Source organism: Lipomyces chichibuensis, assembly GCF_038497645.1.
Source record: "Lipomyces chichibuensis strain CBS 12929 unplaced genomic scaffold V1513scaffold_4, whole genome shotgun sequence".
In the NCBI taxonomy this organism is placed as follows: domain Eukaryota; kingdom Fungi; phylum Ascomycota; class Lipomycetes; order Lipomycetales; family Lipomycetaceae; genus Lipomyces; species Lipomyces chichibuensis.
This window is the reverse complement of record NW_027117456.1, coordinates 146,938-163,022: the sequence shown is the minus strand read 5'-3', so window position 1 is coordinate 163,022 and position 16,085 is coordinate 146,938. Positions and strand designations below refer to the sequence as shown.

At 45.5% G+C, this 16,085-nt stretch overlaps 7 protein-coding genes across 7 annotated transcripts; 2 read left to right on the top strand and 5 right to left on the bottom strand.

Annotated features, from left to right (window-relative positions):
- Nucleotides 1-6: 6 nt before the first annotated feature.
- Nucleotides 7-872, bottom strand: V1513DRAFT_438064 (uncharacterized protein). Its single transcript, XM_066897014.1, has one exon. The coding sequence runs from the start codon at nucleotides 785-787 to the stop codon at nucleotides 170-172; it is 618 nt and encodes a 205-aa protein (XP_066755538.1). The 5' UTR covers nucleotides 788-872; the 3' UTR covers nucleotides 7-169.
- Nucleotides 873-2,203: 1,331 nt separating this feature from the next.
- Nucleotides 2,204-3,715, bottom strand: V1513DRAFT_374436 (ergosterol biosynthesis ERG4/ERG24; the record flags this gene model as incomplete). The annotated part of the gene is made up of 1 exon (XM_066894852.1): nucleotides 2,204-3,715. The coding sequence occupies one exon, from the start codon at nucleotides 3,713-3,715 to the stop codon at nucleotides 2,204-2,206; it is 1,512 nt and encodes a 503-aa protein (XP_066755537.1).
- Nucleotides 3,716-4,113: 398 nt separating this feature from the next.
- On the bottom strand, nucleotides 4,114-7,778 carry V1513DRAFT_394927 (uncharacterized protein). Its single transcript, XM_066895349.1, has 6 exons — nucleotides 7,477-7,778; nucleotides 5,208-7,403; nucleotides 4,949-5,160; nucleotides 4,791-4,888; nucleotides 4,513-4,737; nucleotides 4,114-4,463 (listed from the first exon to the last, which is right to left on the bottom strand). Exons 1-6 carry the CDS (start codon nucleotides 7,592-7,594, stop codon nucleotides 4,388-4,390), a joined length of 2,925 nt encoding a protein of 974 aa, XP_066755536.1. The 5' UTR covers nucleotides 7,595-7,778; the 3' UTR covers nucleotides 4,114-4,387.
- An 877-nt stretch (nucleotides 7,779-8,655) lies between these two features.
- On the top strand, nucleotides 8,656-9,675 carry V1513DRAFT_374591 (Isoprenylcysteine carboxyl methyltransferase family-domain-containing protein; the record flags this gene model as incomplete). The annotated part of the gene is made up of 3 exons (XM_066894859.1): nucleotides 8,656-9,091; nucleotides 9,146-9,526; nucleotides 9,587-9,675. The coding sequence occupies 3 exons, from the start codon at nucleotides 8,656-8,658 to the stop codon at nucleotides 9,673-9,675; spliced, it is 906 nt and encodes a 301-aa protein (XP_066755535.1).
- Nucleotides 9,676-9,714: 39 nt separating this feature from the next.
- On the bottom strand, nucleotides 9,715-11,851 carry V1513DRAFT_477436 (uncharacterized protein). The gene is made up of 2 exons (XM_066900243.1): nucleotides 11,027-11,851; nucleotides 9,715-10,972 (listed from the first exon to the last, which is right to left on the bottom strand). The coding sequence occupies exons 1-2, from the start codon at nucleotides 11,538-11,540 to the stop codon at nucleotides 9,819-9,821; spliced, it is 1,668 nt and encodes a 555-aa protein (XP_066755534.1). The 5' UTR covers nucleotides 11,541-11,851; the 3' UTR covers nucleotides 9,715-9,818.
- A 41-nt stretch (nucleotides 11,852-11,892) lies between these two features.
- On the top strand, nucleotides 11,893-13,370 carry V1513DRAFT_438051 (uncharacterized protein). The gene is made up of 3 exons (XM_066897013.1): nucleotides 11,893-12,351; nucleotides 12,437-12,594; nucleotides 12,663-13,370. The coding sequence occupies exons 1-3, from the start codon at nucleotides 12,105-12,107 to the stop codon at nucleotides 13,158-13,160; spliced, it is 903 nt and encodes a 300-aa protein (XP_066755533.1). The 5' UTR covers nucleotides 11,893-12,104; the 3' UTR covers nucleotides 13,161-13,370.
- Nucleotides 13,371-14,387: 1,017 nt separating this feature from the next.
- V1513DRAFT_462372 (uncharacterized protein) lies at nucleotides 14,388-16,028 on the bottom strand (the record flags this gene model as incomplete). Its single annotated transcript, XM_066899930.1, has 3 exons — nucleotides 15,417-16,028; nucleotides 15,351-15,367; nucleotides 14,388-15,291 (listed from the first exon to the last, which is right to left on the bottom strand). The coding sequence occupies exons 1-3, from the start codon at nucleotides 15,942-15,944 to the stop codon at nucleotides 14,388-14,390; spliced, it is 1,449 nt and encodes a 482-aa protein (XP_066755532.1). The 5' UTR covers nucleotides 15,945-16,028.
- Nucleotides 16,029-16,085: the final 57 nt, after the last annotated feature.

Below are 16,085 nucleotides of genomic sequence, written 5' to 3'. Positions count from 1 at the left end.
TAACATCTGCAATTGAGCACTGCAAGTTACCCACCAGTCCACCCACATTCCCGCCGTGGCACCGATGGCGTCAAATAATGCCGCAACTGATTGATAACATTTATTTACAGTCACTATTACATTATCAGAGTAAATAACTCTGTATCGTGCAATGTTAAACTACACACATTTAAATAGGCGTAGGATATGTGGGATGCGGAACGATGCCTATCCCGCACATCTCGAGCCACTCATCAGTCGTCCCAGCATTAACAATCTTTACGAACTCCTTAACCTTGTCTCCGCAGCACTTTGCAATATAGCAAGCGACGACATGTGCACATTCACCTACTTGTAAAAACCATTCATCCTCGGTTCCACCCGCGCTCTCATCAATCTCATCAGGAAGACTGGCAGGCACGAAGTCCTCATATTCAGTGGGCCCCAGATCGAGAAGGTCAGCTACTTCGGAAATCTTGACTGCGTGTTTGAAAAACTGTACACAGGAGCACGTCCATGTTCCTGTCCGTACTCGCTCATACGAAGGATCGGAGTCCTCCGGTGACCTTGCAATGCGGAACATGCCCACTGGTCCAATTCCATCTTGCTCTTCCTTCGTTGATCCAGAAAATGGAGGTTCAATAAATTCGATGACACCCTTATCCAAAAGATCCAGAGCCGGAATAAATGTAGAAGGCAGTAAGTAATGCAGTGTTATGAAGATGGATTGCTCTTCTATGCTTAATGACCGCATTAGTTCCATCACAGAAATGTCCACAGGCCCAGCGTCATCGTCTACTTCGTTCATTCCTGGCCGTAGATCCAGTGATATGTCTCTGCTATTGACATATGTACCCGATTGTGGCCTCCTGATTGAAGGACTGGAAAGCTGGGGCTTGCGATCGAGTACTACAGAAAGCTGACGAATGAGGCTGCGGATGAGAACCCTCTTCGCCTGGACCGGGTTCTGCTTGTCCATATGTGGTCCTGAATCATAGAGCAAACTGTATTCAATCTTTGCCTATCTTGAGGTAGAGATTTAAGCGGCGTACCGGTTAAAGACTTCGATGTCTGTGTCTATGATTGTAGAGTCTCATTATTATACTTTTGTGCCATCGTCCGACTACTGCCCTGTCCCAATCTACATTTGTAAGCGGCCCAATTCATAAATAAAATAATTGGATTATTGGAAGCATAGCACGATAGTATTATGCAGTACACATATCATTTCAATCCACAACTCATCCTTTCACCATAGCCGTTGTTAGCAAGGCTACTTGAGCGAGGCTACTTGTGCATACATTTACTATATCACCATCATCTATACCCAATCACATATTACATAGAATTAGGCAAAAGTGAATCATGGCGATATGTAAACTATGTAAACCAGGGTTGGGCACGAATACACGTCGAATACAACTCGTCGAATGTGAATTGCGAATATGTTCGTAATATTGCGCAAACGATTGTCAAATTGCCAGATATTGAGTGAGCCAATTATTAGGGTTCCTCTTTACCAGAAATTTGCATCGTTAGAAGGATAAAGACTGTTATACCAACAATTTCTGCTGAGCGGAAGCTCTCTGTTTTTTTGTTTCGCTAGAAGGAAAAACACCAACAAAGCAGAGAAGAACCAGTCATCGCCGAACAACATATGAAAGCTCAAGTATTATCGAAATTCTTAATCCCAAAAAAGGATTTGTCTTGACATCGACCTTTGCTTCGCAAGTGGATCGTGACGGCATATGAGTCGGCCAAGATTGAAAAGGACCGGCCTTCTAGCGGTCGAGAGTACAAAGATACTAGAACCGGCGTATGGCAGCTGCAATAAGAGACTGTATGCCAATTCCAACTTCTGCGTGGTTGCAGAGGGACTGTTTAATAAAGGAAGAGGTTTGCTGGTTTCGTGGCACTCCTTGCATGTAGAGACTATGAGAACAAATGGAGAGATACATTTTAACGCCGAGAATGCCAAGGAATTTGAAGTTAAAAAATTAAAGAATCTTCAAATGTTCGTACATGTTTTACGAATACTCGTGCGGGTACGAATATATCCGTCATGCGTGTCCAGTCCTAATGTAAACGGCATTTGCCGCATTCAAACTTGTTCAAATCCGGGATCGCTTCATTGCCTTCATTTCCATGCACTTCCCATTATTCATTTGTTTATTCGTTCACCGTCGGTCCCCTCTATCGCCATTCATGGTCTCAATCAAGGTGCTTAAAACACGAACGGAATAAACAAGTACGGGCACTGTCTCTCATACTCCTTCCAGTCGTCACCGTACTTGATCTTGCATCGCTGAATATCTCTGTACGCGCGATGGCTCAACACGCAGAAGAAAAACACGGGATAGAAGTATGGCAAGGGGCTCGCAAATCCAGTAATCAAACCCCATGACAAGCTTTGGATGAAGTCGACAGTGTAGTGAATCTTGCGAGCGTACTTGTACCAACCGGAGGTAAGCAGAGTACCGCCATTCTTGCACTTAATGTAAGTAGGATTCTTGATGGTCTGCCATGGCAACTGTGGAAAGGTATTGCGCGGAATTAATGTGCCGTACATTTGCTGTCTGAAGCGGTTCTTCTGCGAGTTGGTCGTATCGAAGACGTAGTAAGCACCTATTAGGAGGAAGTAAACGAAGACATTGTAGTAAATGCTCCACTGGTACTCGGATGGAGCCCTGTTGGCGAGAAATAAGGTGCAGTGGCAGTAAGTGAACGGCACACCTGCCATATTCCAGAACAACAACATAAATCCGAACTTCTCGTAAAACATATCCCAAGTAGTAACGATCAACTCTTCACCTTTGCTGCATGCATTGGCGTAGAGCCAGTGAGCAAGAACAAGGAAACAGACTTGGGGTGAGACATAACCATAACTCTCATACTGCCTAACGGCGCTAGAGACAGTAGTGAAAAACAAAATGTACCACGGAAGGCGGACTTCGTAGAACATCTTGAGGTCAATAATGCCAATGCGCGGGTTCAGAACGGCGCCCATAAACACGTCATAAACGAACGAACCTGACATACGGTGCTGAGTCTTCGTAATATACGCGTAAAAGTACAGCAAGAACGGGAGAATGAGACCGGAAATGATGGAGACCGACATGATACTACCGAACTTGTCAATTAAAGTAGTAATTGGAAATATTCCGGTGATGTGCAAGACCGCAGCAACGATTATGGTAGTATAAAACGACCAGACAGCGTTGCAAAAGTATGGTAGACGCTCGTTATTGAGGTGAGGAAGCGGTAAACCTTGAGTCCAGACCCCGGGGAGAGTAACATAAAGGATAGCTTCGAAGATGAGAAAGCCCCACACAATCCGCCACGACTTGAGGTCAGGAAATGCGCCGTCGAGGAAGTGGCCATAGAGCCTTAATAGAAAGTCTTGCATGGTCTCATCGTTGGCTGGGAGAGTAAGATGGCCCTGGTAATACGTGGTGCAGATCCAGAGATACCACATCAACAATGGGAAACACACCATCATGCAGGAGACACCAATTGGGCCACCAAAGTCGAATTCGGCATGCTTATCCTCTGCTGATGTCATGATTGCATCTTTTCCGTTGCCATTAACCGTTGCCCCGGTTATTTCAGCATTGGCAGGTATCATCTCGTCGGAGCTCGCTTGCTTCGTGCGCCTGCGTCGCTTTACAGTCTCGATAAAGTCCGGTTGCGTGACCTTCTTTGGGGTCTTTCCTGTAGCTGAACGCGTGGTGACCATGGTGAGCTATTGGAAGGTTAAGTATAGCTGAGCTGGCTCTAGAGCGAGGGCTCAGTATTCTGTTCTATTCCAACAATCCAAACAAACAGGTGGTGTTGTCCGAGCAGGCTGTTGAACCCTGGGAACAAATGTAAGTCTCGGACTCGCTCTCGGATTCGGGTTCGGGTTTGACGTCCGAGTGGGTAATGCAACCGCAAAGCAGGGTTCGGCTGCGAGTAGCGTTAATATCATAGCTGTCGGTGGCGATAGAGTGAGCGATACGCAATCATAGTTGTCACATTTAGCACGTCGCGTCGTAAGATCAACTGCCTACAAATTTTAGGATGCGTTCTTGCTCATCCTGAGGATTAGGACTTCTACAGCATTTTGAGCTGTAGCATATTTGGAGGAACTCACATAGAGGCATCTATGAGGAAATATAGAATATAAATACACACATAAGCTAGAAAGCGCTATATAAATATATAATATATGGCGAACCATCGATTATAGTCAATCTACAGAATTTCTTTACGCCTAACACAATTTTTCATTCTCTGCCAAAATACATCTATCGTACCCTTGTCATCCAGCAAGCCTGTTGCCTACATATTCTTCCGCTAATATGGTCCCCGACATTGTAATCTCTATTACGTACCTGTAATGTTTCTAATGATCTATAATGCGACAACTCTACAACTGTTTCTCCTTCTGTCGTCTAGCTTCGACTACTGTTCGCTCGAAGTACTTCAAGACCTCGTCGATCAAGCTAAATCCTGTTAGCAATAGATTCCACAAATATGTCGCCACCAACTTACATAACCGGGAAACTGATAAAGAAAACAGCCTTCCACTCATTCAGAGAAAGCGAGGCCACAGAAAATAGGGTACGGAAGAACGGAATATACACGATTGCACAGTGCAGAATCATGGAGAGCATGATGGCGTATACAAGTGTCATGTTCTTCCACAACGGGAAAGTGAGTAAACTGTCGGTAGAGCTCAAGCCGTTCATAGCGTTGAACATTTCAATCACAACAAGACTAGAAGGTATTATTAGAAACGGTCCCCAAATAAATGGAAGTATATCACGTACATCGAGAGAGATACAGTAGAGGCGCGTTTTGACATTTCGTTGGAGAACATCTCGCAGCCAATTTCGGGGAAGGAAAGAGGGCAGCTATGGAAATGCGACTAAACATACACGTTAGATTCATTCACAAAACAACGCGATGAAGGTAACATAGAACTTACCAAGTGAGAGAACGCAATCTGAGGTCCCTCAGAGTTGAATACAAACCACCAAGCATAGCCAAAGACAGTTGCGCATCCGACATAAGTACCGATTACCATGTATCTAAAGAAGAGCCACTTGCCAACAATAGGCTCGTCACGAGCACGAGGCTTACGGTGCATAATCTCATTGTCGGGGGGGTTGAATCCAAGAGCAGTAGCGGGTAGACCATCTATACTCATCAGAGGGATTAAAACATGATATTTCAAAACTACTCACCGGTCACCAAATTCACCCACAAAAGTTGAACAGGAATCAATGCTTCGGGCATACCAAGAAGAACAGTCAAAAATATAGACACTACTTCACCAATGTTGGAAGATATTAAATATCGAATGAACTGCTGAGTGTTGCTGTAGATCGATCGACCTTCTTCGATTGCAGTTTCAATGGTAGCGAAGTTGTCGTCAGCAAGAACCATGTCCGCTGCCAACTTAGCAACATCAGTTCCAGAACCCATAGCAATGCCAATATCCGCCTTCTTCAACGCCGGTGCGTCGTTAACGCCATCACCAGTCATGGCTACAATAGCGCCAGCACTTTGAAGAAGATCGACTAGCTTGCTCTTGTGAGCCGGCTCGGCCCGAGAGAAAAGTTTGGCGGTTTTGGAAGCTTCAAGCTTCTCAGCTTCAGAGAGATCGTCAAATTCACGTCCTGTGTAACTCAATTTGGAAATTTCTTCATCAGCTCCGAAGACGCCAATCTGCCGGCAGATAGTCTCCGCAGTTTGCTTATTATCGCCAGTGATCACTACGACTCGGATACCTGCATCGTAGCACTTTTGAATCGATTCACGGACCTCAGGACGAGGAGGATCCAGCATTCCAACAATACCAACCAGAGTCAAGTTCTGTTCAAGCTTAATGTAGTCCTCAGATGACTTTGCTGCTGATGCAAGAGGATCGGACCCAATATCTTCCCTAATAGCGAGAGCCATGACACGTAATCCTTGTTTACCATATGCAACGACTTTCTCGTTAAATTCTGCAACGATCTGAGGATTCAACGGAGTCTTAGCTGAATCAGAGTAGATTGATGTACATCGTTCAATAACGGACTCTGGCGCACCCTTGACGAACAGTTCACTGGTACCGCTGACTGAAGATGAGACAATGACAGACATACTCTTCCTGTCACGAGAAAACTCAAAGGTAGCTGATCGATCATGATCGCCGTGGTATTTGGTGTGATTGAACCCAAGCTTAGCTGCCAACACCCGTAGCGCAGCTTCAGTAGGCTCTCCCACATGGGAATAAGTGTCGCTCTTCCCGTCGTAGACAATCTCAGCATCATTGCAAAGACTGCAAACCTCGGCCAAACGCAAGATAGATGGTGACACCTTAATGGGAATAGGCAAAACCTTGCCGATGGGATCCTTAACGTGGCCAATAGGAGCGAAGCTGGTACCTTCCACTGATAGCTCAATCAAGGCGTCTGAGAAATAGATAGCCTTCTGAACACTCATTTGGTTGGTGGTCAAAGTACCTGTTTTATCTGAGCAGATAACGCTTGTGCTCCCCAAAGTCTCGACACTGGGCAAGCTTCTAACAATAGCATTCTTCTGCGCCATTTTTCTGGTTCCCAGAGCTAAACAAGTAGTAATAACAACGGCAAGACCTTCAGGAATAGCCGCGACAGCCAGAGCCACTGCAATTTTAAAGTAGTAGATAGCACCCTTGAGCCAGCCCTTGTGGGAAGGATCGTTGAAGTTGCGAATATTGATAACCCAGACCAGAATGCAGATGACCATAATAACCTTGGCCAGCATCTCGCCGAAATCGTCAAGTTTCTGCTTAAGAGGAGTAGGCTCGCTAATCTGAGAGACAATGCTAGTATGGATATCGCCAATCGCGGTCGCTGATCCTGTAAGGACGACAATAGCGTTGCAGTGACCGACTGTCACAGTAGTGCCGGAAAACAGCATGTTGATCTGGTCTTGTTTAACGGCTCGAGGATCTGCTATTGCTATCGTGTCCTTGCTAACGCTTTCGCTCTCACCAGTCAAAAGGGCCTGGTCGACACGGAAAGCATTGCTGGTAATCTTAAACACGCGGCAGTCTGCTGGGACTCTGTCGCCAACTGCAACATCCACAATGTCACCAGGAACAAGATTCTCGGCCTTGATACGGTGAACAGTGCCACTTCTGATAACCTTAGCTTCAGCTGGAGAGTATTCACTAAGCGCTGCAATGGCCTTCTCGGCATTAGTTTCTTGTTGGACGCCTACCACAGCGTTGAGGACCAGGATGATAAGGATTACGGCTGGGTCAACAAACGCTGTAAAGTCGTCGCCGTCATCAAATAGTGCCAGTAAAAATGAAACAGCGGCGGACACGAGTAAAATGACAACAAGTTGGTCCTTAAATTGCGCGAGAATCAGCTGCCAAAGTGGCGTGGGTGGATCTTCGGGTAATGCTATGGTTGGAAGGATCAAGATTAGCAACTCGATCGATTACAGATATGCACAGTCTGTTCAACCAAGACTTACAGTTTGTTCCATATTGCTTTCTCAATGCCTCGACCTGAGTATCTGTGAGACCATTCTCCAAGCTGGTGTCAAAGGTCTTGACAACTTCCTCGACGGATCGCACATATGCGTCATCCATCCTGGAGAAGTAATATATCTGTCGAAACCAGAGCTGATAAGTGTAAATACACGAGGACAAATTCTGTTACACGGGACTAAATATTTGCCGATCTATAGAGATAATAACTTGGAATACTGGGCAAAGAGTAACTGACGGATTTGTTTTTCTAATTGTCGGCAATGGACAGCAAGGCCAAAGAGCTTTTGAGATTTAGAGATTTTCTGGAAGCTCGGGCGGAGTATTTACCCTATTGTCCTTCGAAAAGGAGACGTAGCTTTTTGTCAAAAGTATCAAATTTGGCAACCAAAAGTCTGTTAGATAGCAAGTGCGGCTCAACTGAGTATGAGGGAACGTACCATGGCCACCAAATTAGCTAGAAAGGTACGAAGCTTGATATTTCACAGACCTTTCTGATCTTTGCACTGTTCGACCCTACCGCGCCGTAGAGTCTGCGGCTGGTAACCAGTTGCAATGCGTGGTTGGTGTTGTATTCGACGCTAATTCGCTGCATTTACGCCAGCTGTAGCATCCGTCGGATCTACCCATTTAACGAGCATGCAGGTAGATTACTGTCGGTTCATGCTATATTGCACATACATACTATAGGGATAGCATCTAGATTTTAGCAAATATTGCAGGGCGAAAAGATTGTCGAGTGAAATGTTCTCGATATAAGAAATCAATGCTGTAATTGAACATCGAAAAGTTGACCAGCGACTCCGCCTTCGATTGCAAGAGACAATCAGTCAGTCTATAGATCGAACCCAATCAATGACTTGATAGAACGTTGCTGCGATACTTAAGTGTACTCAGAGCAAAATTGCTAAAATGGCCTTGTTGCGGCGATGTGCACTCTCCTATTGTTCTCCTGCACAATGTTTAACGACAACTACGCGATTGTGTTCACGTGTAGATCTGCACAACAAAAAGTGCTGTCGACCCCAAGGAGCGGTAATTCTACCACTAAACTAGTGCCAATGGCCCTCAATTAAATACCAGACGAATCCCACGAAAGTTCCACTCATTGCACAACATTCGAGGCTCTTCGTACCAGCAAATATTCGACGCCGCATCAAGTTATGACAGCTCCTCCCCCAACTACAACGTATACGGCTTCCACAACAATTTCGTCGATAAATCAAGAAAATACACCGCCGGCGGACGACCAGTGCTCATTTTCGTCGGCCAAAGTTTCGCAGATCGCAGCCGAGATAGAGGCCAATAATGAGCAACGAGAGATCTTCCTTAGACAACGACTGCAGGAGAAACAGCATCAGCAGAAAACGCAAGCTGAGATATATATATACAATTACGTGAACCACAAACCGGACGAGGTTGCACTTCACTCTTTTATACTGGGAATCCTCCTAGCGATCAGCGTGGTTGTTGCAGCTAGACTGTTGAACGATGGATTGTACTATCAATTACCGGCGTACGTCGCCTCGCTTGCAGCGTTTCATTTCTTGGAGTACTGGATTACTGCACGATACAATCCTAGTAAAGTCACAATTGACTGTATGTGTAAATTCGAAAAGTTTTGGGTGCGGAAAATTAATATCAAATCCTAAGCATTCCTATTCCGCAATGGCTCATCATATTTCATCGCACATTCCTCCGCCTTAATGGAAGCGACAATCGAATGGGCTTTCTTTGGAAACATTAAGAAGCACATAATTTTATCAGCTATAGGCTTCGCCCTCATGGTTTTCGGCCAAATTCTCCGATCAATGGCAATGATCCACGCCTCGTCCAACTTTTCACACGTTATTGTACACCATAAAGAGGATTCACACCGTCTAGTCACAACAGGGGTGTACAGTTTCACACGACATCCATCATATCTCGGGTATTTTTGGTGGGCGATTGGAACGCAGTTGTTCCTGGTGAATCCGGTCGCGAGCGTTGGCTTTGCTATTATCCTGTGGCGATTTTTTAATAATCGTATTCAATGTAAGACGCTGCCTTTGTCTCTGCAGAGTTGTGGAACATCCTTGCTAACAGGTTACACAGACGAAGAAAAATTGTTGATCGAATTTTTCGGTGATAAGTACATCGAGTACAAGAAGTCGACAGGGACTCTAATCCCGTTCATCAAGTGATGTACGTTTTCTGTCATCGGATTATAGTTCTTTGTTATCTATGTACTGATCATATAAATTGACAAAACAATTATAAATTTACGCAACTTGAACGCCATGCTATCAAATCTATTCCAATTCTATTATACAATCTTAAAATTTACTCATTCTACGTTTAATTTCATGAACTTGCTGCGTAGTTCCTGTTCGCGTTTGTCATGCATACTTTGCGACTCAGTTAATCTCCTCATCCGCCTTCGACGACCCCTAAAGTGCACCTCTGTGCTACTTAAGCTTGTGTTCTCGTCGTCGATGTCATCGTCATCGTCATCCACTGATGCCGATATTGCAGAATCAATCTTAAGTTGGAGAAACTTTGAGTGTTTCTTCGGGGACACGAAGTTCTCATTGCGTGTGATCACAGTATTCGAAGGGGGTGACAATTCCAATTGGTGAAGGCCGCCAAGACGGTGGTATGATTTACTCAGTAGATCTGCTCTGCGCTTGTTTGGGTGGTCAGAGTTCCGAGGATGTACCAGTTTTTCACTGAACTTGTTCACGCCAAGGTCATCAGGATGTGTCCCGTTGCTAGCTGCTAATGCTAAACCGGCATATGAAGAAGAAAGCCCTGATAGTTTGATATGCGACAGTTGCTGAGATTCTAAGTAGTGCCCAGGAATCCGGATTTGCGCGTTCGAAGTTTCCGACAGCTCAATGTCGCCGTATTTGTCTTGTGGAGTGCTACTATAGCCTCCCAGGTCGTCATCATCCGTGATCCACTCATCATTGTAGTCGATGGGCATGGCAGTATGGGCATTGCCCAATAAATTCCGTCTTGAGTTCCGTTGACGAATTCCGTAATATAACGATGCAGAACGAGAATATTTTGGATTCGCTATCATTACTGGGACAGTCGTCTGATAGGCTCGTCTCCTCAGATGGCTAAATGAGCGGCGCAGCCACTGCTGTCTAGGTGTCGGTAACCACTTGCTGATCCTATTGATACGTGTGGAAACATGCAATAGCGCAGGACTACTCTTGTTTGGAAATGATCGAGTCAGTCGATCAGACTTGCGTATCGACAATAATGATGATGGCGAATTTGCACGTCCAAATGGCGAGTATTCCCTGAGCATCCTTGCAAACCTCGTGTCCGATACTGTGCGTCGAATACTGTCAGTTGCATTAGATGGTGATGAACGGCGCGTGCCAATTCTGTTAATCGCCACAGTTGCTCTTGCTTTCCACTTCGCTATCGAGACTCCCGAGGACAAGTCGCTCGCATGGCCTTGATCTGAGTCCTCGTCGTCCGAGTAGTCTATATAAAGCGTCAACAATCTTCACGACTACGAACTGCGAACAAGCGACATACCACTATTAGGTTCTACGCTGACCTCAGACTCGACCGCATCATCTTCCATAGCGTGCGCGAGCTCTTGCATCTGTGCCACTCGCCACTGCTTCTGTCTCACAGTCATCCCAAGTGCGACCACCACCTGGAGCAATTCTCGAATCGCGTCCGCATCACCAGCAACAACAGCCAACGGATCAATGTAGCTCAAATCCATTTTCAAGATGTTCTGGGAAATGGTACCGATCAACAACTTCACACTTTTCACGCGGGAAGTGATACTCTCCTGGACCTGGACCGGACGTACCAAGGGAGTATCGGGGTCGAACAGCGCGTTATACAGATCAAGCAGCGAGCTCGGGTGGATCTGGACACTTGTTCGATCCTCTTGCTTATAGACTGGAATTGACGCTGGAATACCGTATTGGGAGAATAGAGAGTCCAACTCGGCGAGAAGGTGCGATAGCGAATCTGGGTACGGCAGACCAGCCGCCAACTTTTCTGTGGAGTCAGCAGTGCTCGAGCCGTTATTCATCCCGAATTTTAGTTCTACCAAGGAGTATAAGCGCGTGCCGTGCAGAGGGATATCGTACTATTAATGTTACATTGTCATGGTGAGGTACAGTACAATTTAGAGTAGATGTCCGGGCGACATCTCGGCAGTTAACTTGTTCGAGATCCAGGGACGAAGTTGGGAGTTATGAGCCGTCCTATGTGGGCTCCCACAAACAAAAGCCACCGCCATTACAATTCGTCGATGAAGGCGCAGCGGGATTTGAAACATTTCCATTCTGATGACTTTTTATAATACAATACGCTATGTAAATACTAGATTTAACAATGGACTGAACAATTGCATTGGCAACGATTGCTCATATAATTTGGGCGCCTTGGGTGCCTTCGGTGTACACACCGACTCAATCGATGCGTGTCTCTCCGTATTCCACGCCGCAGCATAAGTGCCAGACTTTCTACATCAACCACCTACTTCCTGCATAATCAGTGCCCCGTCACAACTCCTCCTTGCGCAAAATCTCTTTAACTATATTAAATAAGACTCAAAGCGCTTAGTTGATAAGAATCAAGAGATCGGCGAACCATGTCGGAACCTGATTCCACGGCCAACGAAAGTGTGGCGGAACCCAACGACCTTGCCCAGTCCCCACTTGCATCAGATAATCCAGCGAGAGAACCAGCAGAGGAATTAGTGCCAGGTGCTGTTACTTCACCATCCGGCAGACTGGCGAACGCAGTGCCTCTGTCATCGTCATCAACGGCAGCTGCTGCTGGTTCCAGAAGTGTGGCAGTGTATTTAGCACCAGACATGACGCCAGAACCGGTCAATGGTAAGTTGCCATCAGTTTTTGCATACACGTCTTTTGCCTATATTAGAAACACACTATGAGGGTCGTTGCTGACGGCATGTTACAGATTATGATGAGTCAATATACGAAATGACGACTGTTCGCGCTAAAGCATATCAGTCGCTCCTGACGACCAAGTCACGGAAACTAACAGAAGGAGGACCTATGCTCACCAAAGAACTTCGACAGAAACAAGAAGCGGAGAAAAGGGCAAAAGTCGGGAAGGTATGTATTGTTCGTCTTAGTAATTAGAGATCAAAGATGCAAATTGTCTAAAATGGATTGGCCAATAGTGCGAAGTTCGAATCAGATTCCCGGATCAAACGCAGTTACTAAGCACCTTTAATGCAACAGAAACAATCGGGGATGTAATGACTTTTGTCCGCTTTTCGCTCGTTGACCCTATGATTCCGTTTTATTTCTTTATCACACCACCACGACGGGTACTTGCCGATCCATCTAAAACTCTAGTCGATGACTTAGGATTTGGAGCTCGGGAGATTCTCTATTTTGCGTGGGACATGGCAAAACTTTATGCACAGTTGGGAGAAGGATATGAGCCACCCAAGCAGCCATTGCGACCAGAAGTATTGAAGGGGGCGCTCGATGTTTCAAAAATGCCGACGTTTGAGAGCGAGCAGAAGGAACACGACGATGGGGATACCAAGAAAGTAAAGAGTAAAACCTTGGGCGGCACTGGCGAGGCCGGACGCACACTGGGCGGTGGTCCAGTTTCGAGCGGCTCGAAGTTGACTAAACCGCCTGCATGGATGAAACTAGGACGGAAGTAAATATTGCTAGATATGGCCTAATTAGCGGTTTTGCTTTATAGACTCTTTTAATTGTTAATGGTAATTGTTAGTCGAATTGGTTATGGAGGGAATAGTGTGTTGAAAAAACTCAAGCTCTACATGCTTAAAATACGCATTCACGAAGTCTTTAAGTGGTGCTAGCTAAATTATTCCGTAAAGCTATCATAATATAAATGACTAACCGTCGCAGATCGACTGACTTCTAACGTTCGTCTTCTAACATTTTGGTAACGTTCCTACATCGGGTTAGGGCAGTAGGAAAGATGGCAATAAACCTTATATATGGGGCAGATTCTCAGTCTAATTGATGTCTAATTGATTATTCTTCATCCAGTTTCACTAACTGTCCAGCTTCCATCATATCAGGTCAGATGGCACAATACCATCAGTATCAAACACGCAAATCTATGAATCAATTAACTAAAATGATGGAGATGCATGCGTACCCAAGAAGAAAATGGCGATGGACATAGTGACCATGACGGAAGGAAGCCGGATCGATGGCGCACCGCTTTGAGAATCATGTTAGATGGAAAGTCGAATACGGCGTAGAAGAAGAAAAAGACGGGTCAGTTACAGCGCACAGTACTGATTTCTAAGATACTGCATGGCCGACATGCCGAAAATATGTGTTAGGCACATGAAAGACCGAGATATAGAACCGAAATAATTGGTTTTTCATAGTAAAGCAGCAGACAACGGACACGATGAGATATGTACACGCTGCCCCAGGACGGACGAGGTCCACCATCGCAATGAATTTGCCCACGAAAAATGGCAGTGATTCAGAAAACCAGAACATAGCGGGGCGTCTGTCAGTGGCAGGAACTTCGGCGGCATCATTGATTCCGATTTAATATGAAATGCACCGCACAAGAATTATTTAGCATCAGAAGTTACGCTATTCTAATTTTGATTTCGCTAGTGCCAAAAACCAGTAAAGCCTGCTACTTCTGTGCAAATTATGTTTATTGATGTGTAGCTATACCTTAAGAAACCCAATCTATAGCTGGATTCATCCTATCACCGTTCCAGAGCAGATATACGTCATAGCAAAGTCAGAAGCAAATAAAGAATTGAAATAATGTAACTTAATGTTTCCATTGGAGAGCCTACCGCCCCATGAACCAGCTTGAAGTCTGCGTCAAGCGCCATTCTAAATTTGCCAATCATTTTTGAGTACTGAAGCGTCCGCTTCTGTGGACACTAGAGCGTAGTAGAGTGGTGTTCGCCAGTTCCACTGCCGCTCAACAACGTCGGATCGCCCACTTCCATAAACTTTCGCCAGCTTGACCTGACGCATGACTCGTTACGGTGATCTTCATTCAATTTTACTTCGATGCTGTCCACAGAGTCTGTTTCAGACGATTCCACATGGACCCCTGCGTTAACACTCATGTCGAGCCCCGTGGTTGTCCTATTACCTAAATAACTTCTCTGTTTGCCAACGAGCTCTCGCCACTCACGGCTAACATCCTCCGAAATATTGACTTCGTTTTGATTATTCGTCATGCTGTTGCTCGTCGTATTATCAGCAATGCTCGTGCTGGCCATGACCGCCTTCCATCCATCTCGGTCCTCGAACTGATCACAACTGCCGGACGTATGCAGACTCTCAAAACTTGTATCGGGTACTTGTACATTGTGTGCATAGGAGAAACTGGACTTCAAGCTACCAAACGCACCGAGGATGTTTTCCGGTTCGAGACTTGAATCGTCATAAGCTCGTGCGTGATCGCTACTATATTCTCCCAAGTCGGTGACGCTTGCTCTTTCGCCAAATTGCATCGCATATTCTTTTTCTTTATCCTCGTCTTCCGTGACAGTACGCAGCCGAGCAGCGCTAAGCATACTAAGTCCACGACAATTTGTAGGAGACGATGCTAGTGCTGAGTATGGAGACGACGAAGTGGATACAACGCCGCGAGCTTTGTAGTCCATATTGAACGGCGTTGATGGCGTGTGTCCATTTTGTTTTTCGACACCAACGACGCTCGATCGGCAATTGGTTGGGCTGATGGTCTCTTTTGGAGTGCTAATTTTGGTATCCACCTCCTTAGCGAGACCTTTCATTGATTCATACTGCCATTCTTGAGACATCGTACCAGTCCTAGTTAAATTTGTCAGAAACCGTCAAGTTATCATTGACATTTAATTCCAATATTTTACGCTAAGCATCGTCGCTTCTGGATACCGTTAGTAGAACCTTGTTTACATTGACAATAAATACAATACCGGATCAGTCAGAAATATAGATCCCCAGTCATGTTGATCCAGCAATGCCCGCTTTCTGTCTGCAAAAGACTCTTTTGGTGTAGGACTAGCCTCCACTGACGCGACGAATGAGGATTCAAGCTGAATCGGTTCTCGTTCCTCGCCATTTTCGTTAACTCTTCTCCTCAGTTCCTTATTTGTTAGTTGTGCAAAGCCTTCCTCCGTAATTGAATGGTTTTTTTCATCGTTCTTGTGCTGATTTATACTGTAGTCGACATCGCCGTCGGCTTTCCTACCCCTTTTGCGCACCAAAGGCGAAGAAGAACCGCCGCCACCACGATTATATGACAACTCAGGCTTATACACTTTCTTCATTCTAGCCATTTTCTGGAAATGCTGCCGCTGTTGACGCTTACACCGCGCAATCGCTGATGCGCGTTCGTTATTGCCGATTCCGATGGTATCCAGTAAGTTAAAATCTAGAGCTTTCTTGCGGGATATACCGAATTTCGTGGCAGTATTTGTCAAGCGTCCTCCTGTCCAGTTCATTTTAAAATATCTACTCGATGGAAACTTATGACTATTGCTTCATGAGTAACCTCAGATATGGAGTGATACGATGGTTGTCAGTCGTGAATGTGTTGTAGACCAACAGAACTGCCGTCCCTAACCCCATGGCTACCATTCAGG